Source organism: Lathyrus oleraceus, chromosome 7 (assembly GCF_024323335.1).
Source record: "Lathyrus oleraceus cultivar Zhongwan6 chromosome 7, CAAS_Psat_ZW6_1.0, whole genome shotgun sequence".
In the NCBI taxonomy this organism is placed as follows: Eukaryota; Viridiplantae; Streptophyta; class Magnoliopsida; order Fabales; family Fabaceae; genus Lathyrus; species Lathyrus oleraceus.
In genome coordinates, this window is record NC_066585.1 from 33,942,575 (window position 1) to 33,966,489 (window position 23,915).

General features: G+C 35.1%; 2 protein-coding genes across 2 annotated transcripts; both read right to left on the bottom strand.

The window, feature by feature from the left end:
- Positions 1 to 17,483: 17,483 nt before the first annotated feature.
- On the bottom strand, positions 17,484 to 19,087 carry LOC127101867 (1-aminocyclopropane-1-carboxylate synthase 7). Its single transcript, XM_051039299.1, has 3 exons — positions 18,804 to 19,087; positions 18,442 to 18,713; positions 17,484 to 18,348 (listed from the first exon to the last, which is right to left on the bottom strand). The coding sequence occupies exons 1-3, from the start codon at positions 18,972 to 18,974 to the stop codon at positions 17,484 to 17,486; spliced, it is 1,308 nt and encodes a 435-aa protein (XP_050895256.1). The 5' UTR covers positions 18,975 to 19,087.
- Positions 19,088 to 20,311: 1,224 nt separating this feature from the next.
- Positions 20,312 to 20,896, bottom strand: LOC127101868 (secreted RxLR effector protein 161-like). Its single transcript, XM_051039301.1, has one exon. It carries the CDS (start codon positions 20,894 to 20,896, stop codon positions 20,312 to 20,314), a length of 585 nt encoding a protein of 194 aa, XP_050895258.1.
- Between the last annotated feature and the right edge of the window lie 3,019 nt (positions 20,897 to 23,915).

Here is a 23,915-nt window from a genome sequence, read left to right on the forward strand (position 1 = left end):
TCACCCAACTCCCCTATATTGTCTCCTTAGGGATAGGGGCAGTTGGACCAGGGGGCAGACCTTGGTCTAGGTCTTAACGCTTCTTACGCGTCCCCTGGCAGCTCCTCCTTGGGCCTAGCTAATCCAGCCCATTAGGAGCCTTGGCCCAGCGCTGGGGGCTCAATATAAATACCCCTTTCATGGCAAAGGGGCAGGTATGCTAACTCACACTCTGATAATCTCATTCTGTACCTTTTCTGACTTAAGCGTTGGAGCACCTTGCAGGTACACCCCCCTCTCATTTCATTCTCCGGCCCATTCACCAAGACCTTGGAAGGCCCTCCTGATCAGGTGAGATCAGTGATGAAGCTTCGTTCGAGTTAGGTTGGAAGAGTTGATGTTCATTGATGTTGGAAGAGTCGTGTTGGATGAGATGTGGAATATGAGTTTTAATGAAGATGAAAATTTCCCAGGGTTTTGTTTAATAGAATGACGATGAAACGAGGAGTGTTGATAGGCAAATGAATAGTTAGAGTTTAGTATGTGAAGTAATCATGCAAAACTACTATCACATCGAATATACAAGGTAACAAAGTGAATAGATTAATTTAAAATTAAAAAAAAATAGAAAAGCACCATGTTTTGAGAAATTCATGCAAATGATATTACCCCTCATTTGGGAAAAGTAACCGAGGGAATTTACAAATTTTAAAAAATAATAATAATAGAAAAATAAGGGCATTTGAAAATATTAATTTCATAATTCAAAATAAATAAATAAATAAGGGGAAAAGAAAAGACGCCAACTGAGAAAATATAACACTTGTTCCCTAAGCCAATTGAAAAATAAATAAAAATCAGAAAATGCAGTAACTAAGATTCGCGAGTTCCCTGATAAATCTATTCCCTCGGTTTTCGCAAAAACTGAGAGAATATGTTGTATATATTTATAAAAAATTTTACATGGCTCTCCAGAACATATACCTCAGTTATTTGTAGGTCGAGGTGAAATCTTGTCATATAATGTATTATTTATAGTAGTGTCTCATCGTTAGATCTGATTGAACAACACTCTGCGCGAGGCATCGTATCTTACGGGGACGACTTTAACCACCCATGTAATATAAAGTCTAACATGTGTCACTTTTGTTATTATTTCATTCATACATTCATAGTATTTTCTAACTCATTCATTTACTTAGGTGATCTTAAAGGTCCATCCCCACAAAGTTGTACCAAAATCTCACTCCACTGCACCAAAACTCCATTCCATTCGATCTCTACCAATTTTGTTTCTAGTTTGGAACAATGTCGCTATCTATTGGAATCGACTTCAAATTCTCACAAATTTCCATAAAGAACCGCCACGAATCCAAAACGTCAATGTCTTCCTCATAAAGAATGTTGGTCCATTCCCTACTATCATATCATGAATGACAATAACTCACTCAGCCACTACATGTAACGGCAACACTAGGACTACTACTGCAACTAACATTCCCGACCCAATGAGGAAGGTTTCACTTCCTCTGTCGATTGAAAATGTTTTGGTCTTAGTTGCTCATCCTATAGTTTCAACGCCATAAAATTTAGCACCTACAATAGTTGGACAAGGGACCTTCTAAGATATTCCAACCTCCCAAATTTCTCTACAGCCACTCCTAGGTCAAACATTGAAGTAACATTCATCACAACCTATAATTCCTAAATATGAAATTTTCCATAGTATCCATCAATTCCAATATATTTTAGGCATACAAGGGGAAAACGATTTGCTGAACAATGCCAATAACCTATTGCAATAACATAATTCACACTTCCTCGCTGAGAAGATGCTTCGAATTGAAGAAAAATTACAGGTGACTTCTCCCAAGCATAATTCCGTGCATGAGACAGTTCCACACGATCATCAGAGAGTCGAAGAAAAAAATTTCCTTGTTGACATTGCTTTACCAAACACAGAGGCCCTTAGATCTCTAGGCCCTAATTTGCGTCGAAGACACCCGACTCTACCTCATGGTTCTAGAGGAATGGTCGTAAACCACACGCTACACAATGATCTTTGTCATTACTAACAACCATAACACCACTTCTAGAAGGGAGATCTACATGAATTTGAAGCACAATCTAGTAATCTAAAGAACAACCCACTCTTAAGATGGATCCTCGATAGCAAGATCTCAAAATCTATTGAAAATCCTCAGAAGCTAGAGAGTTATGGCAGAATAAGGGATCCAAACGAACATATTGAACACATACATAACAAGCTGTACTATAATAACACTCATGGAGTTGTAAAATGTTAGTTGTTCATGTTAACACTTAAGGGATCCTTCATAACCTAGTTCAAGTCCCTCCCCAACATAAGCATAAATTCTGTGAATAAGTTATGTGATTCTTTCACCATCTAATTCACGACGCAAAAGCGGAAACCTGTTATCATAGTTGTACTCAATATGATCCTGCCGAAAAAGAAAGCAATCATGTGAGAATACATTAACTGATTCATAAAGGTAGCGGTAGAATTTGGGGGAATAGACGGTTGTTTGAAATTTTGGGCGAGCACGGTCCCCCAAGACGTCCAATAAAACTTTGAGAATGAACTTGAATTCTAGCTATGGAGTCGTTGTAATTAAACTTTGTATTCGACCTCAGACACCACCCAATTAATAGAGAAGTAGACTTAGGGAATTAAAGAGACGATAAGTAAATAAAATGAGAACTATGTTATAAAGCCACAACCATGGAATTTATTATGCCCCAAATGTTACATAAGGTAAGAACATCCCTAAATATATTTAAAAAATACAAGAGACTACGAATCCGACTTATCCCCGACGATAATCGTCTTCTCATCCACCATCTCCTGATCAGACGAATATGCTTTCGTGAAATATGAAATGTAGGATGAAAATATTCCACTTATTGCAAGGCATTTTCAAAAGAAACCTACAAAACCGAGAAATTATCTTGCACGACTTTAAGGACTCTTTGGATAACTCAAGGTTTTTAATATTCATATCCTGAAGATTGTCCTCATCCTTCTTCCAACCTTCCTGAGCCTTGCTAAAAGACACTTCCAACTCTTATATCATCTTAATGGATGAGTCAAATGCTTAAGTTGACTCATTAAGAGTGGTCTAAGCTTTAGATAATGTTACCCAAGAGGATCATCATTCTTCTTCTTCATCTCTTGCACAAGTGATTGTACTCTCTCAACCAGTAAGTGAGGGTACCCAAAAGTATGCACATCAATTCATATCTCTCTTAGCGGACTACTCGCCCTTGTGAGTTCGTCTATATACCAGTCCCTCTTAATAGTTAGAGCATTGATGAATTCATGAAGCACTTATTTATCTCATCGGAAACAACAAAATAAAAATACATATCCTCCCCTAGTAGCACGAAATGGTAAAATACTTGACTCCCTTCGTGCTTGGTATGTTATTCCTGCCACCATCTCCTGAAGAACATATTTGGCCTTGCTCGATAAGTATGCATAATCTTCTTCATAAATGAAATAGAAAATTTCCTCAAGCCTCTAAGGACCGGGCCAGAGTCAATGTTGAACCTCCACCAGAGTAGGGCCTCCCCTTATCTCATCCAACCATCTGAGGTTTTTTTCCAGATGGTCTACAACATAAAGAAATTTCAACAGCAGAACCCATGGAAGGAATGCCTCAAAACACATGCTACAACACGCATAAAGCACCTTCCATCACGAGCTGGTAAGGAGATTTATATACCTATATTTGAACCATGATCAAAAAGTTGAGTATGTACAGATTGTTAGAGGACCTCTATAGTTGGAACCGTTCTAATAACTGACATATTTATTTCCCCTGCAAGCCAAGGGACAACCCTATGATTCCTTTTCATTTGCAACATTGTTTGGTGACATTTCATTTTATCTACAAACCAGAAAATAAGAAAGTTGAGAAAATAGTCACCAAGAAAGCATTTAAGAAAAGAATTATACATTCTATGTCAATAACCAAATATAAAATTTATTTTCTCTTTATTAATGGATTCTACCAACAAACATGTTTCTATGAACCATTTCTTTTATTTGTTTGGCGGCACCCCAAAAGAGAAACGCCGTCATAGAAACCCAAACCCTCAAAGAAGCCTGTAAATTTCCTCTTCAAGTATGTCTGTTTTTAGGACAAGTTGTTTAGGTTGTAGATATAAGATTAAACATCCACCAAGCAATGAATCTAACAACAAAACATGGAAAATTAACTCGAGCATCGAAAAGGCGACTCAAGTTTCATGTCCCATATGTTAGCATGAGCCACCTCGGTAAGGAGGTAATCATATCATATTGCTCCTTGAAGTTCTTCACACTATTGGAATAAAACTCAAACATATTTCTATTCTTCTTCATTGTAGTTATACCTAGACCTTGCGTCGAGTTGGTGGAACTTCGTTGGGATTTAAAGAGACGAAAAAATAGTGTAAATTGTGCCATGCTTCTCTTGTACTCGCACCCGTACTACGAGAAATTGATGTAAGTCCAACTCACTGGTTGTAGTTGTGAAGGAGAAATTATAAGATGATTTAGATAGCCTAACCTGGAGTCATTAAAAAGAAGGAAAAAATCAATTAAGAAAAATATAAATTCATAAACAGGGATGATGCACTCATCATACTTGTTGCATATCCTTTAATTTCCTTTAGAGGAAATCACCCTAAATCTAAAGAAGAACCTACCTTGGTGAACGGATGATCTATACCATCCTTACTGGTGAAGGCAAAAACACTATACAATGTCTCTTAAACCACCCACATGACTGAGTTGTCTAATGAAGCGTTCCAAACTCTAGGGTGAGAGTTGTCCATTTAAAGAGGGCTTCCATCATATGAAAAGAAACACCCATCAGTGGAAGCACAAGATTGGTATACATTTAAGTTCACAACCCTGCCGCAAGTCATTTATGACAAGGCATTCTTAAAATAACAAGACTTGAAGAACTAAAGCCCTAACATCTTTCCAGAGAAGATATCGCCGCCCAGCGTTCCACCATCAATTATGATTTTCTTCTTCAAACAATTTGTAACTTTCTTCTCCAGAAACCCTAATAATGCAAATAAATATAAAAGAAAATAAAGTTTTTGAAGTGTTACCCTTAAGAGGATGAACTTACTGACTCACACATTGTATGTTCCACCACAGAAGGGGATGCAAATGCATCATAACGATGGTCAACTAGAGGATTTTGACGAAGATGAGAGAAATTGCAAACACATAAGTAGATCTCTAAAAACTCATGAGTTACAAAAAATGAGATATTAACCCCAATAATCCTGATACATCATCTAGAAAAGATGGTCGTACAATCCATAATGGTAGACATTGTTGGGAAACACAAACCACTGATAACTCAGATCTTGTCTCAGATTGTTTAGAATACTTTAATGCCCTAGTACAGGTAGACATCATTGCTACTCGACATATGGACATACATTGAGACTTCCTAGAAAAACATTTTTTAATCAAGAGGAGATATTTAATGTGCTTGTTCCCAATGTTATTGATGTCCCATGAAAAATCTCCCACTTCCTTCTAGTAGAGACTGGATTGAAGGGATGTGTAAAAAATCCTTTTCTATATGAATAAGAATAATGTCTTAGAGGGAAACGCTTCTAGGAAGATTGACAGGTCCATGATGGAAGGCCCAACAACAAGCATCATATAAAAAGAAGCGTGAAACAAGTGTGACCTCACCCAAGCCGAGGATACGTGATTCTGGCATCCAGCGTATTTCTAATTCTTAGATTTGATCGGACGATAATCCACGTGAGGCACCGTATCTCACGGGGACAATTTTAACTACTTCCGCTACATAAAGTTCAACACGTACCATTTCAAATATTGTCTCATTCATACCCTCAGACTACTTTCATACTCATTAACTGACTTGAGCATTAGAGTGTTAACCTTTATCTCTACTAATTTCTAATTTCAGTTCGGAACAATATTATTGAAAATACAATTGATGAAAATGGTTATTCTTATAGAGAAAGATAAAGCTATAACAACAAAAAATTATATATTGTTACAACTTTATACTTTTATATATACTAAAAACTTCGTATCTTGTAGTGTAAATATGAGCGAGATTAAGAGTCTGTTTGTTTTAGTTTTAAGAAATATACTTTTTTTTGGTATTTTCAAAAATGATTTTTATAAAAATGCTTTTAAAAATATTAAAGCTTTTTTAAATTCATTTTTTATAAATTGAAAGACTAATTTTGACATCCTATAATATAAACATACATTATTGAAGATTAAAACATAGTCAAAATCACAATTTTTTCAAAAAAGATTATCTCAAAAATGATTTTTATAAAAAAACTATTTAAAATAACTTCAATTTTAAGTGATTTTTTGATATTTTGATATCAAAAATATGTTATAGAAAAATGGTGAGATACCTAAAATAACATTTTAAGAATAACTATTTAAACCAATTTTTTATTTGATACTTTAAAAAAAAATTTGTAAATTTTCTTTTAATCAGTGGGATAAGGGCTTAATGGCTTATTTAGTAGGGCTGGTGAGTTGGGTCTTTTCTACGAGTTTAGGGTGAGATCCTCTAATTTAGTTGTTTCCTATCTTCAGTATGTAAATGATACCCTCATATTAGATGACCATATAATTGAGAACTCATGAAGTATAAAGGCAATACTTATGGGTTTTAAGTTGGCTTCAGGTCACCAAGTTTATTTATTTATGAATAGTTTTATAGGGGTTAATGTAAATCCTATTTTTTGACCTTTTACTGGACCGGCCAAAAGGCCCAATCCATCTTAAGGCCATTCTACTCGACCCAATATCCAAAAACAGTTCACACACTATGAGAAAGTACACAATCTATGATTTCCAATTTCACTATACTTATCTTGAATCTTGAACCGACTTGGGTGTTTGAATGTTAACCATGCAGGTCCACCCCCGCGCCACCATAAAGGAGATCAAAGCCACCGTTCAAGATCAACAAATATCCAATACTCACTATTTATGGTTCCTTCGTGAAGCTAGAGCGTCTATTATGTGGAACCATGGTTTGCATATTATAAATGAAGGAAGACCCATTAAAGATGAACATGTTTTTGATGATGACAACTATTGAAGTTGATAATGTCAACAAGTTTTTCATGATATCTAAAGTCAATCGATTAAAGATGTAACCAGATCAGTAAGACTTGATTCTCCTATGATGGTGTCTAAATTTAATATAACTCAAATCCTCATCTTAAAGTATAAATCAAGAAAGTTTCTATAAGAATGAAGCGTCTAACAAGACTTGAAGTGTGTGAAAGCTCGCCACGATGCGTCTATATGAATATATTGTAATAGAATAATGGTGTTCTCGTAAAGTCATACAAATAATCACACACACACACACACACACACACACACACACACACACACACACTCAAACAAGTTTTCAAACTTATTTTTACCAAAAAATATTTCTAAAAATGCCTTGAAGTCATGCTAAATAATTTGGAAATTTTCATAAAACCTTTGGGATTTTTTTGTTATATCCAATCGATTGGACTAGTTGAAAAATAAGCCCTAAGCGATAAAGACAATGCTTTAATGCATGGTAACAGATAAATATATTTTCTTACCTTTTTTAACTTATTAATCGATTGTTTTTAGGACAATTAATCGATTGATGCATAGTGTCAGTCGATTGGCTCATTATTTCCGACCACAAAGAATTTCCTTTTTTGTGCCAACCTCTATCCTATAAATAGAGGTCCCTTCCCACATATTTTAACATCCAAAAATATGAGATATCATTCCTCACACCTCACTCTCTAAAAAAAGTTTTTTTTTTTTACTTTTTTCACTAAAAATTAGATGTAGTGCTTTCGAGAAAGTCATTTTGGCAAGTGAAGAAGTTATAATTTTGAGAGGGTAGATTTGTAAGTTCACAAACGAATTTTGTTTACCTTGATTTAACAATTCATCCATTTAGGGATTATTTTTGGGTTCGAAGCTAAACGTTTTAAAAGATTGGTTTTAGGGATTTAGTTTCTAAGTCATATGTTTCGAATCAAAGGCTCAACCTATTTAAAAGCTTTCATAGGTTCGAGATTAGCATGGTGTTAAAATTTCACAGGTTCTTAGTTAGCCCGGTATAAAACCAAGGTTAGGTTCAAGCTCAACCCAGTGTTAAAGTGTTTCTAATGTTGGAGATCAACCCATATAAAATATCATAGGTTCGTGAGCTCATCCTGATATTAAAAGCTCTCCCAAATTCAAGATCAACCCATGCAAAATCTTGGTTTGAACCTTGAGGACTAACCATTTCAAGTTTCTTGTGGAAAGAAGACTAACTGCTTTGATTTACCATTTGGAAGGAAGACTCACCGCTTCTCTCTATGTTAGCTGTTCAGTTAGAAGTTAGCTACAAACTTCATTTTCCTTGTATAAGGGGGTTTGAGAGTTCAACCCACTAAAAGCTCTTAAGTTTTATTATACACTCTCATGATCAAATCTTGGGGAGAGGAATAAGTCATTTTTTTACTGAACCTGTATAACTCCTGGTGTCTTGTTTATTCCCTAAAATTTTAATTTCCACAATTTACTTTATGAATTTTATTTGCTGGTCGTACATTCAAAACTTTTCTAAAATGATTTTAAACTTTGAAACTAATTCTATAAATTTTTCAAATTCAATTTTTTTCTGAAACACATAATTCACCCCTTACCCTAGTGTGTGTGAAGTCACATGTTCAACAAATGACATCCAACCCTAACTCTTGTTTAAGGACTAAATCATCTCAGGAGGAAGATTACTTCCAACACACCTTTAAAAGGGTCGTGTCTAAGCACACCACTACCTTTTAATAGTAGTAGGTTTGAACTATGACAAGCTAGGTTTAGGATATTTATTCAAAGTATTAACTATGAATTATGAGAAACTATAATCAATGGTTCGTTCATCCCTACTTACCAAGTAGATGGAAAAGTAGTATATCAACTCGAATCCCTTTGAACAAAATAAGGAAAGAGAAAAATTAAAATAGATTTTAAAACCAAAAGATTTATAGTAATGTCTCTTGATGGTAGTAGATTATTTTATGTTCATAATTGCAAAACCGCCAAGGAAATGTGGTATATTCTTTAATGATATATGAAATTTCTCCAAGTATCAAGCAATAGGAGATGAACACATGAGGATAAGAAAATTAAGATACCACTTTTAAATGTTTCTCAAAGTTTACAAATATTAGAAATTATATTGGAACATATGTCACAAACCAATATCTAAGAGTTAATAACTAGTTCAATTATTAGAAATTATATTGGAACATATGTTGCTAATCTAATCCTTGAATCAAGAGAATGGAACCTTCATGAATTTTAGGGAAAATCAAGAAATAAGCAAATCATTAGATATCGAATGAACTAGTTCAATTACTTAATGACGAAGGAACATGCTTAAAAATTGAAGAATCGCCAACTTCATCAAACTCCTATCAAACAACTCCAATAGTCTCCTTCAAAAGAACATAGTCAATAGTTGAATGATCTTCGGAAGATTCAAACAAAGGAACCTCATGTGAAGAAGAAGTATATTCCAGTGGAATCTTTGAAAGGAGAAAAATAGGAGAAACATCAACCTCAGGGATAAATTAAATATAGAAGAACCTTATTCCAACTAAAAAAACAAAGTTTTCTTAAAAGCATCCTATGAGGAAGATAATATAGAGGTAACTAAACTATCTTACAAACAATTGTTTAGAATTAGTTATAGGTTGGTTGAAGAGAACGGTAAACTGATAAAAACATAACCTAGACCATAAAGAACATTTAGGTTCTCTTGAAGAAAGTAACAAATCATTTAAGTTAGAAATAACTAAAATTAGAAACTCAATACAAACTTGTGAGACTTGTGTCTCCCTGTAAAAGGACGTAATTAATTTGCATGAAACCGTAGGAAACTTTACCCAAGGTAATAAAAGCTTGACTTAATCCTATCAAGTCAAAGGTCTTACTTAAACAAGAATGTACTAGGATTAAAAAAGAATAGAGAACCTAGTAGAGGTATATATCACAAGAAAAAAATTATTCAATTTATAAATGCACACACTGCAAAAGATTTGGTCATTCAGAGCCTTTCTGTTTTGACAAGTTGAAAATGTCTAAATTTGGTAACTCTAAACCTTCTAGAAAAACTAATGCACCTAGACCCAAGAAAATTTGGGTACCAAAGGTGAAACCTTAGTGTTTTGCAAGTATGGTTTCCTGCCCGAAGCTTTAACGATAATTAATGGACCTATAGAGAGCAAGAGGTATACTCTTGAGTATACAATAAGTCTCTGATCCTAGAATCCTATAATATCTTGAAGTTTATGATTTTTAGTGATCAATTAACATAATTGTAGGTTGAGTGGATATGCATGTGAAATACTTATCCATCTCATTGTTTATACCAACTTTTGAATCCAACGATACATAGAGAAAGATACACCATAATATGATTCATGTTCCCTTTAAGGGAAGTTTCTTTTGAAACCTCTTGATATTTGAGGATAGTGCACTATTTTAAGGTTGAAATGATCGCAAATTTTTGATTAATCCTTTAAAATAATGGTTTTAATTTTAATCATCTCGGTAAATTATGTTTATTAACCAAGAAGATGAGTTTTTAAGTGGTTTATTAAAAGGATGTGCAAATAAGGATGATCAAGGGTGCATAAAAGTAAAGAAAACTAGGACAAGGCCCAAAATGCACCAAGGAAGCTCACTGACGTAAGCCCAATCGATTGCCACTTTATGGAAATCAATTAGAGGTTTGGCGCTTATATTTTCAAATTAAATCCAAGCTAAATCTGTGCTCCAAGGAAATCAAATCCCAACATTAATGACAAATGCACAAAACCTTAAAAGTTTTATTAATCAATCGATTGGGGCCATTATCCAATCGATTGGCACACTCAATCTAGAAAGATTCCGATTTGATTTTTAATTAGGAAAATCTCCATTGATTGCTTTCCAGAAATACACGACCAAATCATCTAGAAGCACACTATAAATAGGCATTCATCCTTTACTTCCTTGCATTGCATATTCCCTTTCAAATCTTGTATGTTTCTTGTGAGTGTAATATTATTCTTTCAAAATCATCATAGCTCCCAGAAGGTTAACATTTTCCACCAACCCCTTATATGATTTCTTCACCACCAAACAACAAGAAATGAGATTTTTCCAAGAGTTTGCAGACTGAACCCTACTAAGAATTCACACATTGAATTCATAAGATTTTAAAGAATGTGAGTTCTTTAAGGCTTTTGAATAAATTAACCTATCTACCTTCCAATGTATCCCCTCAAGGAAGGTGTATCCATCATTAGTCAATATGTTCTTCTTAAATCTCCACCACATCACTGAAATAGTTCAATTTGAAGTAACAAGGCATAGAATAAATTTGTTAGTAGATAAGTATGGAGAGATTCCGAATCTCCCTCATAAAGATATCATCCTCGAGTCTGGAGATAAAGGATACAAGTTCAATCTCAAGCTCGTTCCATCCTCTCTTATGAAGGATCCATCACTCTCCATACCAAATCCATTCATTGCTTGATACATCCGCCTTGGTAGTCGTATGATCCTTCACTATATGATCAATCACATACTTTTTCCAAGAAAGAGAAACTTTATCCTCAAAACCCATTTTGATGTTGAAACTGTATCGTGTATAAAAAACAAAATCAAGGTGAACTGAGAAAAATAAATAATTAAGTACATGATAGAAAGAAAGAACGAAGGAGTATGTTTTCCTTATGGTAATTTGGTCACAAAATTTCTGGAAGATACCAAATTCAATTTCAAAGATGAAGAATATAAAGAAGAAATAACCAAAATAGGAAAATTTAGTTATTACAACTATACAATTAGAGATCATCAATGAAAAAGGACTGAAAAGCTCTCCTCAATGAGAAGAAAAGAAAATAATCAAGAATCACCCATAGAGATAGACAATTTTGATTACTCTATTCCTCAACCTCCTCAACTACCCACAATTGACAACCTACTCAAAGTCATATTTGGGAGCATAAATGTGATCAATGACAAGTTCAACTTCATAACTTGACATTTCAATCTAGATCAAATATAACTACCACGAGACTTGTTCTTCGATGATGATTTTGATAAAGAATAGTCTCACCTAGATGTTTAAGTGTATTTAATTCCATGCTACTTCTTCTTTCCTTACTATTTCAATTATGTAATTTCCCCACTGTACTTTGAATATGTCGCAATTTTTATTAATAAAAAGAGTGATACTTTTATTTTCCCAAATGTTTAACTGACCATGTTTGCATTTTTAAATTATCTCAATGCATCTTTATCCATTTTTTGATTTCAAAAAAAGGGGAGAAGTATACTCTTAGGGGGATTAGAGTATATTCCCTACTTAATTGAGGGGGAGTTTGATTACTCCAAACAAGCATGTGTTATTTCTTTTACCACCTCCTTGAGAAATGTGTTGTTTATAACTTAGAAAAGTATCGAGCTTCCGACTCGATTCATATGCCCTTTGAGTATTTTTCCTTTCCTATTATAGTTTTACGTTTGTACTTTGGTTGAGAAATGTATTTGTTTCAGGTATTTTGGTTGCATAAGTGTTCATGCGAAGAAATGGTGCGAAATGGAAAAAACGGGAGCAAAAATGCAATTTTGTACTTATATGACCCCATCCTTGATGGCATGACGACCGTCATGACGTGGCACCCCTAGAGCGTCAGCACAAGAATACAAAAATAGAAGAATTTGAGTGCCAACTGGATGACGGGTAGGTCGTCACCCAGATGACGCCCGTCATCCCTGCACGATATGCGACGACCAAGGTGTCAGAGCCATGACGCTCGTCATGGTTCAGTTCAGAAATTTAAGGCATATTTTTAGACTTGGCCAACAATTTTCCACCTCTCTCTCCACTACCTCTTGCACGTTTTGAGACACTCCTGTTTGAATTTTAGCTTTATAAATTGGTCTTTAGAATTCAGTTTTTCCATCAAAGTGTTTTAGAATTTATTTTAGGCAAAAAATTCAGTTTTGTAACAGAGTTTATTTCCTCACACTGAGAGACAAGTGCACCTTAGAGTTGAGCTCAACAATTTTCCTTTTTATATTTGGATCACTTAAGTTGTAATCTTGTCAGCATCAGATTTTTGAAATTTTATTCAATAATTATGCAGTACCAGTATTAGAGTTTTTCTTATTTATTATACGAAGTTCACTGCATTTCCAGATTTCACTTTAGTGTTTCTACTACTTTATTATTATCACTTGCATGTGTCATCATTATTATATATTAAGTATGTTTATAATGTTAGTATTATATTTCAGTCACTCACAGTTTTTATCCTGTAAGTAACATGTCCGATTAAATTCTTAGAGTCAGGAATGTGAGGACAATCGTACCGAAGGTGCTCACATTTAATTCGTATAATTAATGATTAAAATGAGATTTTGTAGGGGCTGATTTTTAATTTGTTTATAATTAAAATGTTCACTGTAAAAGAAAAACATTGCGATACTGATTCAAATTCAAAAGAACAGAACATGCACTCTGAAAGCATCTTTTATATAATTTGTAAAAATAACTATTTTCAAAAAGGGATTTTAAGAACATAAATGGACACGCGAAAACGGGCGTTTATGCATTTAATATCTGGTATTAGACGAGCGAAAGTCGGTAATACCTTTAAATTTGTTTTCCACCATAAATAAATTTTCAATTAATTAAAAGTATTAATTTTCAAAAATATAAGTTTTGCACTTTAACACGCAAAAACAACAATTTAGATTTTGGGCTAAAACCTCGTTTCGATTGCACGAAAGCGAATAATTTCTTTAAACTAATTCTTTTTTTTTAATGAGAAAACATTATCTCAATTTAATTAAAAATTAATACAACTTTTTGATTAGTGTTGATCGATGAGAGCCACATTCCAATCTCCGTCTTTAATTAATTTTCTAAACTAGCTTATTTTAGTTATTTTGCATCCATAATTATTATTATTAGCCTTAGATTAACATTGTAGCGATAAATGAAGATATGTTTTGCATTTGGTCTTTGTGGGTTCGATATTTTTTTATTACTACGATATTTCCGTGCACTTGCGGACCTATCAATTGTCATCATCAAAATGGAGGAGAATGGGAAACCATGTTTTGCATGTTTTTAATCAAGAAATCTCCATTAAAGATGAACATGCTTTTAATGGTGACAACTATTGAAGTTGATAATGGCAACAAGTCTTTGATGATAACTAAAGTCAAGTGGTTAAAGATGCAACCAGATTCAGTTCAAAGTTTCAACATATTTAAAAGTCTTCGTAGATTCGAGATCATCCTGGTGTTAAAATTACACAAGTTCTTGGTTAGCCTGGTATATAACCTAGGTTCGGTTCAAGCTCAGTAAGGTGTTAAAAGCTTGCTAAGAATGGAGATCAGCCCAATATAAAATCTCATAGGTTCGTGAGCTCAACCCGATGTTAAAAGCTCTCCTTGGTTGAAGATTATACCGTGCAAAATCTTGGTTTTAAGCTTGAAGACTAACTTCTCCAATTTTCTCGTGAAAAGAAGACTAACCACTTCAATTCACCATTTGGAAGGAAGACTCACCACTTCTCTCATTGTTCACTGTTTAGTTAAAAATTGGTCACAAACTTCATTTTCCTTATATAAGGGGATTCAAGAGTTAAACCAACTAAAAACTCTAATGTTTTATTGCAAACTCTCAAGATCAAATCCTGGGGACATGACTAAATCATTTTTAACTAAACCTGTATAATTCCTGGTGCCTTATTTATTCCCTTAACTTTTAATTTCCATAATTTACTTTCTAAATTTTATTTTCCGCTGCTACATTCAAAACTTTTCTAAAATGATTTTAAACTCTGAAACTAATTTTAAAAGTTTTTTAAAATCAAATTTTTTGAAACACATAATTCACCTCCCCTCTTACGTGTGAAGTCACATGTCCAATACATTATTGGTTCTCGAACGAAACAAGACTGAAATGGTGATTTATTTATTGTGTGTCAGAATCCCTTCTATTTAAATATTTTGGTATTTCTTGTTGGGCCAATCCTTGTTTTGAAACTACTCGAGACCCTTAATTAGTCAGCTGACCAAGAGGCTTCACTCTTGAAAACACATGTATGTTAGTTTGTGGGGCTGAGTGGTTTTGCTTAATTATGTGCTTAATGATATCCTTATCTTTTTCTTGTCTTTTTGAAGATGTATGTGAAGGTTTGGAAAAAGGTAGTAAGGATTCAAAGATGGTTGTTTGGGGAGGAGTGAATGGGTTATTAAGGCCTCCTGGGTTAAGTGGAGTAATGTTGGTAAACCAAAAAGTAAAGGTGGTTTAGGAGTTAGGGATCTCTGTCTGGTTAATTTTGCTCTTTTGGAAAATAAGAGTTGAGAATGATTTCGGGTGCTTCCGGTCTTCGGTGTGATATTCTTGCAGCAAGATATGGTGCTCTAGTTGTTTCTTCTTTAAGAGAGGAGAAGAGTTTGAGATTTTGATCTTGGGTGAAAATGAGTGTTTCTTCTTGGGTCCCAGAGAGGATGACCTCTCTGATTAGTTTATGAATGGTATCATAAATAGGGTGGGATCGATCTTCATACCTCTTTTTGGAATGATCCTTGAGCAGAGACCATTCCCCTTAAGATTAGGTTCCATAGGTTGTTTATAACCTCCAATCAACCTGAGGGAGCGGTGAGAGAGATTTATCAGTGCAAAAATGAGAATCTTATATGAGATTTAAGGTGTAGGAGAACCTTCTTTGTTCATGAGCTACATGTAGCTGCCAATTTTTTTCTGTCCTCAAAGGCGTCACTCTTTCTCGTGATAGAGATAACTGGAGTTCGAGTCATGTGAGAGATGATATTTCCTTTTTTGCCTTTGGCTATCATGTTTTGTTGGATCTTAATCATTCTGTTACTACCTCTTACCTGGATGAGAACTTGGCGCTCCCCTCATCTGGGTTAGTTGGGCCCCCTTTAAGGTGATGTTTTTTTAGAACTTTTCCAATATAGACTCCCTTCTAGAAAAAACCTATTTAATCAGAGGGTGATTGTTGACTAAGATGAGATTTCTTGTCCTATTTGTTAGGGTTTGATTGAGTCGATTTTCCATTTGTTTGTCATTTGTAAGGTACCTTTGTGAGTGTGGTATAAGATCTTTTAGTGGTTAGGATGGTTCTACCAAGTGATCCTAGGATTCTTTTTGAAATTTTCCTCTCCTTAGGTAGTATGGCTAAGTCTATGAGTAATTTTGCAATGATTTTGACACATCGTTTAGTCTATTTGGATTGATTGTAATGATGGTATTTTTTCTTATTCTTCGATAGATGTGAAAGAAGTGGTTTTAGCACATGCTGCTAAAATGTGGGATTTTTAGTTGTTTGGACTTTTATTTATGCTATTTAATTAACTATTTTTGTTTGTTTGTATTTTACTGGTTTTTAATCCCATATTAATAATATATTTTTTATTTAAATAATACTTATAAAATCAATTATTCTTAATCAGTTGTTATCCATATTATCTATTACAAAAATAGGAGACAAATAACTAACAAGTTGCGTCGTTATCCTTTTTTGTATGATAAAATCAATCATATAGGTGACACATTATGTTATATATGAACCTTTATATTTTTTATAAAAGACTCACTATTTATGATGATATTAGAATTCAAAAGTGTCAAAACAAATGATAAGGAGGTTAAAACATCAACTTTCAAATCAGAGTTGAATGAAAAGCGCTTCCATTTTTCAAAATTGATTCTTACCTTAAAATGAAGCTAAAAGCCATATATATAGGTTTGGTTTTTAATGCTAGTTGTTGCGCGCAAACACCCTACCACACGTGTGTCCATTACTTGGCATCTTCATGTATTTAATTTAATACATTAATATTCCTCAAAAAATATAAGCAAAAATCATTCAAAAAGTCAAATATTTTTTTCTAATCAAGCACATTAGGATTTTTACTATTTTTTGTTTATATTTTGTTATGGTAAGATTGCTTAACTTTTTTTTATACAATTCATGAAAATAATCAATCTCATTATGCTTTTCAATATAAATTGAAAAATAATAAATTTGATCCAAATCTAAGTAAATATATGCGTGGAATGAAGTCTAACCATATGTATCAATCACCATGTCATGCTCATATCTATTGAGAATAATTTACTACTAATTCATATGAAATTCAGAACAAACAATTCTTAGAACTAATCTCACTTCAATTAAAACGATACAACCAAATGAGTTTTCAAAGAATTTGCTAATTATTAAAGCAAGCAAACAAGAACTGGTTACATTGTTACACTTCAGATGAAACTGTTTTTTTACAGTTTCCTCATATATCACCGACAAAGAATTTATCTAAATGCCATCAATTTACCATTTAAAAAAATACAAATAAAATGAATAGTAATGAAATATTTGTGTCATTATTCTTTCTTTGTCCTTATTCTTTTAGCCATGAATTTACGTATTCTTTCCAATGCAATTTCTAGAGTTTCTTCACTCATATTTGCAAAACACACTCTAAACCAACCTGCTTCTGAACAATGACAAGAACACCCTGGTGATATATTCAACTTCACTTCTTTCAATATCTCATTCCAAAGTTCTAATTCACCTTCCTTACTTGTCTCCTTCAACAGTCCACTCATATTCATCCAACAAAACAATCCCGCATTCCCTTTCAAACACTCTATTCCAACACTTTTCAAACCCTCAACTATCATTTCATATCTCTTCTTCAATCTCTCTCTATTAATATTAATGTACTTTTGTGTAAACTCCTTGTCTGATAACATATTAGCCAAAAACTGTTGTGTTTGTGAGGATATTAAGGTAAAACTCGACATTCTTCTTGCTGTTGTTACAACTTTATCATTGTATGAATAGACTGTTCCAACTCTGAAACCAGGTAGACCAAGGTCTTTAGAAAGACTGTAAACAATATGAACTCTTTCGGCACCTTTGTAACTACGAGCTTCGAGAATTTCAGCTACACTTACGAACTCATTGGAAGAAAAGACTGAGCCTGAGTAGATTTCGTCGGAGATGAGGTGGATGTTTTTTTCTGTCACAAAGTCAAGAATCTCTTCTAGAACTGAACGTTGAATTGTTATACCTAAAGGGTTTGAAGGGTTTGTTATGAGTACTCCACTCACTTTCATGTTCATTGATTCAGCTTCTTTGTAAGCAGCTTGTAAAGCATGTGGTGTAATTTGGAAATTGTTAGAGCTGTTGCAGTGAATTGGAACTATGTTTACACCAGTTCTCCACCTTAAATCTCTATCAAACCTACAAAAGTGAAAGAAAAAGATAAGTATACAAATTATTCATCATCATTATATAGTTTAAGCAATTGATTGGTTGCATGGTATAGATTGTTACCCTGGATAGTAAGGTGTTGGAACAAGCAAAGCATCGCCGGGGTTAGCAAGAATGAAGGTTAAGAGCTCATTGGCAGCAGTTGCTCCAGCAGTAATGACAATTCTTTGTGGATCAAATATGGCTCTACCGCCTCTTATTTGTTCCATGAAGGTTGCCATTGCAGTTCTGAAGGATATAAGACCATGATAGTCTTGAAATAATGCATTCTCTCTAAAACCTTTATAATCCTCAGGGTGATCTTTCAAGTATTTTTCTACCAAATCAAACGAAACCTGGAAAAAGTACATTATTAATTAGATTTATTACTTGAATAGAAGTATACATATTAAGTTGAAAAGAATGATATCTTAATATAGACATACTTGATTCTCTGCTAATCCCATTTGTATAACACCAGAAGAGTTGGTAAACTGATGATAAGGGTTTTCATCATAGGCTTTCCATCCAGCAAAGTAAGGTGAGTTTTCACCATGAGTATCAGAAAGTGCAATATTTGAAAGCTGATCACAAGTTTGTTGTATTTCAAGACCCATATTAATTATGAATTGAATTCTGTTAGTAAGAGAAAGAAAGAATATTATGGAAGAGAGAGAGAGTAGATTGAATGAATTGATTTGAGATTGTGATAGAAAAGTGAGGTCTATATATAGAGTTTGAGAGTACACATTAAAGTACCGTAGTACTATAGGAAAATAAAAAGATTCAATTATTATTCTTATTCATCGTTCATACATTGGATTTTACGGAAATAGATAAATCTGATGGTGACTGCATGCATGTGACAACTGTACAATGGCAGATCACGCGGAAAATATATGGTTGGTGTGAATCAGGATGGATTTTCTTCCAGTTTAGTTAATGGATTAATTGAAGTTTATAGTATAGAAATAATGTTTAAGTGTGATTATTATATATGGTTTACTGCATTACAATGTTGTTTATTTTAAAAGTGGTTGGTGAGTAGTATTGGAATTGAAGGAATTTTCATGTTGGTGTTCCTATGAGTTCAATTACAGAAGAATTAAACTTCAAAAAATTGGTTGGTGTTAAGAAAGAAGAAACATTTAAGATGCGAATGCGTGTGGGGAATTTGGTGAATAGTGATGATGAAAATGATATATTGAAAAAGATTGGAAAACAGTTAAAGTTCTTCTGCCGCACGTACCCTACCAATTTGGTTTTGACTCTGAGAATCACAAGATGAAGCCATTAACAAAACAACACCAAGTTTTGGAACATCCTCACCTTTATATATTTTCAATTTCATTTCAATCAAAACAGTATGATTAACATATTTGCAATTATTATAAATCATTGCTGAACTGTGATATATTGACTGATTCATTTATAAAGTAAGCAATCAACAATTGGGAAATCTACTTTACACCAATCACCACCATTCGTGTCGCTGATTAGAGTGTTTGTGGCCTCTATTAAATTTGTAAATTTTGAGAGAAAAATATCTGATATAGTTATTGTTATTTGTTGGGACATTATTGCATCAAGAGTGGGGGATTCGAATCAAGAATATACATTCGGATACAAGTGAACAAAATGTATTACTATTATAAGAATTATCTATATTTGTTAGCCTAAAATGTGAGGTATGAAGACACAAGATATATGGTTTTAGACGGAGGGAGGAGGAACAGACTTTTCTCTACAAACTTCACTTATATTCAAAAATCTTCTTGTTTTACAAAGAGGTCTGGTCCTTATATAGAGATAAGGCCAGACAAGAAAAGACAAGTAATTAAATGCAGTAATGAATACTATCAGGTCCCTAGGATAGTTTGATTATCCAAGAGAATAAACTTTTGAACTCCCCCATACACATTTAAATTTATTCCAACAAAACTCCCCCATAAATTTAAATGCTCTTCCGATCAATCATGCCCAACATCTTCTTGCCTCTATCGAACAGCTCCTTCGATAGTGGTTTGGTCAAAATGTCTGCTGCTTGGTCCTTGCTTGCAACATGTTTTAGTTCGACACTTCCTTCCTTCACGTGTTCTCGAATGAAGTGGAAGCGGACGTCAATGTGCTTGCTTCTTTCGTGATTTACTGGATTCTTCGCCAGTTCGATAGCAGATTTGTTATCAACTCTTATCAATGTTGCGTCTTCCTGCTTCGATTCTATTTTGTTTAGCAATCTCCTCAGCCAAATTGCATGACACACGCACCAAGATGCTGCAACGTATTCAGCTTCACACGTCGAGAGAGTCACAATTGGCTGCTTCCTCGAAAGCCATGTGAAGGCAGTGTTTCCCATGAAGAAAACATAGCCTGAGGTGCTCTTTCGATCATCAACATCTCCGCACCAATCACTATCTGAGTATCCAGTCAGCTTGTACTCTTCTGCCTTCGAATAAAACATTCCAAGTGACACAGTTCCTTGGACGTATCGAAGAATTCTCTTTAAAGCTTTCCAGTGAGCATAGACTGGTTCCTCCATGAATCGACTCACAATTCCCACACTTAGTGAGAGGTCAGGCCTTGTGCAAGTAAGGTATCAGAGGCTTCCAACCAAGCTTCGAAATTTGTTCGCTTCGACGCGTTCTCCCCCATCAAATTTCGAAAGCTTTGCTCCAGGTTCCATTGGTGTCGAGATTGGATTGCAGCTATCCATGTTGAACCTCTTCAGAATATCTTTGGCATACTTTTCCTGAGAGACAAAAATGCCATCTTCTTCTTGTCGAACCTCCAGTCCAAGAAAATATTTCATCAGACCTAAGTCTGTCATTTCGAATTCCTGTGTCATTTCTCTTTTGAATTCTTCAATTAACTGTTTGTTGTTGCCCAGAAAAATCAGGTCATCGACGTAGAGGGCAACAAGCAGCAATCTTTCTCCAGCCTTCTTTACATATACATCATGTTCATAAGGACATTGTTGAAAGCCATTTTCTTTGAAGTACGTGTCTATTCGAGTATTCCACGCTCTTGGCGCTTGCTTTAGCCCATAGAGTGCTTTCTTCAATCTCAGCACTTTGCCTTCGCTTTCGATCTTCATATATCCTGGTGGCTGTTCGACGTACACTTCTTCTTCGAGCACACCATTCAGGAACGCTGACTTGACATCCATCTGATGTATTGGCCATTTGTATTGAGCTGCATGTGAAATGAGTAATCGAATAGTTTCCATTCTGGCAACAGGCGCAAACACTTCATCATAATCAATTCCTGCTTTCTGCTTATAGCCTTTCGCTACCAGCCTTGCTTTGTATCTTTCGACCTCGCCTTCAGCATTCATCTTCTTCTTAAATACCCACTTCACGCCAATAGTCTGACTTCCTTTTGGTAACTCTGCTAGTTCCCAAGTATTGTTCTTTTCGATGGCTTTGATTTCTTCATCCATTGCCTTCTTCCAGTTTCGATTTCTCATAGCTTCTTCGAAACTCACATCTTCAGTATCTGCCAGCAAGCATACAAGGTGTACCTCTTCTGTGTTTTCATACAAATCTTGCAGACTTCTTAATCTGGGTTGTGAAGGCTCATTTTCATCATCGGAATCTTCAGGTTCTATCGAAGTGTCTGTTGGCACAACAACTGGTGCTGCTTCTTCTTCTTCGACGAGAGCTTCAATCGAACTGCTCCAGTCCCATCTGCTTGCTTCATTTACTCGAACGTCCTTGCTTACAATCACCTTTTTGTTTATTGGGTCGAAAAGCCTATAGCCTTTCGATTTCTCATCATACCCAATAAGTATATACTTCTGACTCTTATCCTCCAGCTTCGTTCTCCTTTGATCAGGCACATGTGCATAAGCCACGCTTCCAAAAATTCTAAAGTGAGACACAGTTGGCTTCTGTCCACTCCAGGCTTCTTGAGGTGTTATGTCTCCAAGCTTCGAGTGAGGACATCTATTCTGGACATAAACTGCACATTGTACAGCTTCTGCCCAAAATTCCTTCGACATGTTCTTGCTCTTCAGCATTGATCGAACCATATCAAGCACTATTCGATTCTTCCTCTCAGCTACTCCATTTTGTTGAGGTGAGTATGCTGTGGTCAGAAATCTTCTTATGCCTTGTTCCTCACAGTACTTCATGAATGCTGTCGAAGTATATTCTCCTCCTCTGTCTGATCGAAGCGCTTTGATGCGTCTGTCAGTTGCATTTTCAACCATCACTTTAAACTTTCTAAATGTCTCGAATGCTTCAGACTTCTCCTTCAGAAAATACACCCAAGTCTTTCTCGAATAGTCATCGACGAAAGAAATGAAGTATTTCTTGCCACTGAATGATTCTGGAGTGATTGGTCCACATATGTCAGTGTGGATTAGTTCCAGAATTTGCTTTGCCTGATATTCTGCCTTCTTTTGAAAGGATGTTCTGGTTTGCTTGCCAAAAACACAGTCTTCACAGAATTTTTCATCGAACTCCACGTCTGGTAGTCCATGCACCATATTCTTCTTCGACAGTCTTCTTAGTCCAGCCTGATGTAAGTGTCCAAAACGCAAGTGCCATAGGGATGCTTGGTCTTCGACATTAACATGCAAGCATTTCTCTCGAATGCTCTTCAGGTTCAGCTTATACATTCGATTCTTCCCCATTTCGACTAAGGCAACTAGACGTCCTGTCTTGTCCTTCAGCTGCAGGTTTCGATCCTCCATGAGTATCGAATACCCCTTCTATGTTAGTTGTCCCAAACTCAAGATATTTGCTTTGAGATTTGGTACATAGTAGACTCCTTCGATTGATCCTACTACACCTTTTTTCTGTAAGAAACATATAGTTCCTTTTCCTTCGACCTTCACCTTCGAGGCATCTCCAAATGAGACGTGTCCATCTTCGACAGTCTTTAATTCTTTGAACAGGTGTTTGTGACCACACATGTGATTGCTTGCACCTGAGTCGAGGTACCACATTGTGTCACTCTCTGCATCTTCTTCCTTCTGCGCCATTAACAAGAATCCTTCATTCGATTTGGGTGCGAGAGGTCCCGAGTTCGATTCTGATTCTAGGGCAAAATTAGACGTTTCTTCAACTCTCCTCCTCGATCGACAGTCTCTTGCAAGATGTCCCATCTTTCCACAGTTGTGGCAACTGTAGGAATTGCAATCCTTCGCGTAATGCCCCTGTTTGTTGCACTTATAGCATTCAATACTGTTGTAATTTGTTCTTCCACCTCTTTGATTTCGACCTCTACCATGCCAGTTTTGTTGGCTAGATTGTCCTCTGTCGAAACTATAGTTTTGGTAGCTTCGACCGCCATCACGTCCTCCATGACCACGTCCTCTCCCTCTCCAGTTTTGAGAGAAGAGTGCCTTTTCATCTCTGCTCGAATCTGCCTCTTCGATTGCCTCTTTTTTCTTTTTCATTTTTCGCTGCTCATGTGCTTCGAGCGACCCAGCAACCTCTTCGACAGTGATTGTCGAAAGGTCCTTTGCTTCCTCTATAGCGCACACAATATTTTCGAACTTGTCCGTTAAAGATCTTAGAATCTTTTCGACAATTCGGCCCTCTGTCATTGCC

Excerpts from the sequence above, each read along its gene's own strand:
- LOC127101867 (XM_051039299.1), bottom strand. The coding sequence starts at position 18,974 with ATGGGTCTTGAAATACAACAAACTTGTGATCAGCTTTCAAATATTGCA. Across the intron at positions 18,714-18,803 it reads TGGGATTAGCAGAGAATCAA|GTTTCGTTTGATTTGGTAGA; the intron begins GTATGTCTATAT and ends TACTTTTTCCAG. Across the intron at positions 18,349-18,441 it reads CCAACACCTTACTATCCAGG|GTTTGATAGAGATTTAAGGT; the intron begins GTAACAATCTAT and ends TCACTTTTGTAG.
- LOC127101868 (XM_051039301.1), bottom strand. The coding sequence starts at position 20,896 with ATGGAGGAACCAGTCTATGCTCACTGGAAAGCTTTAAAGAGAATTCTT.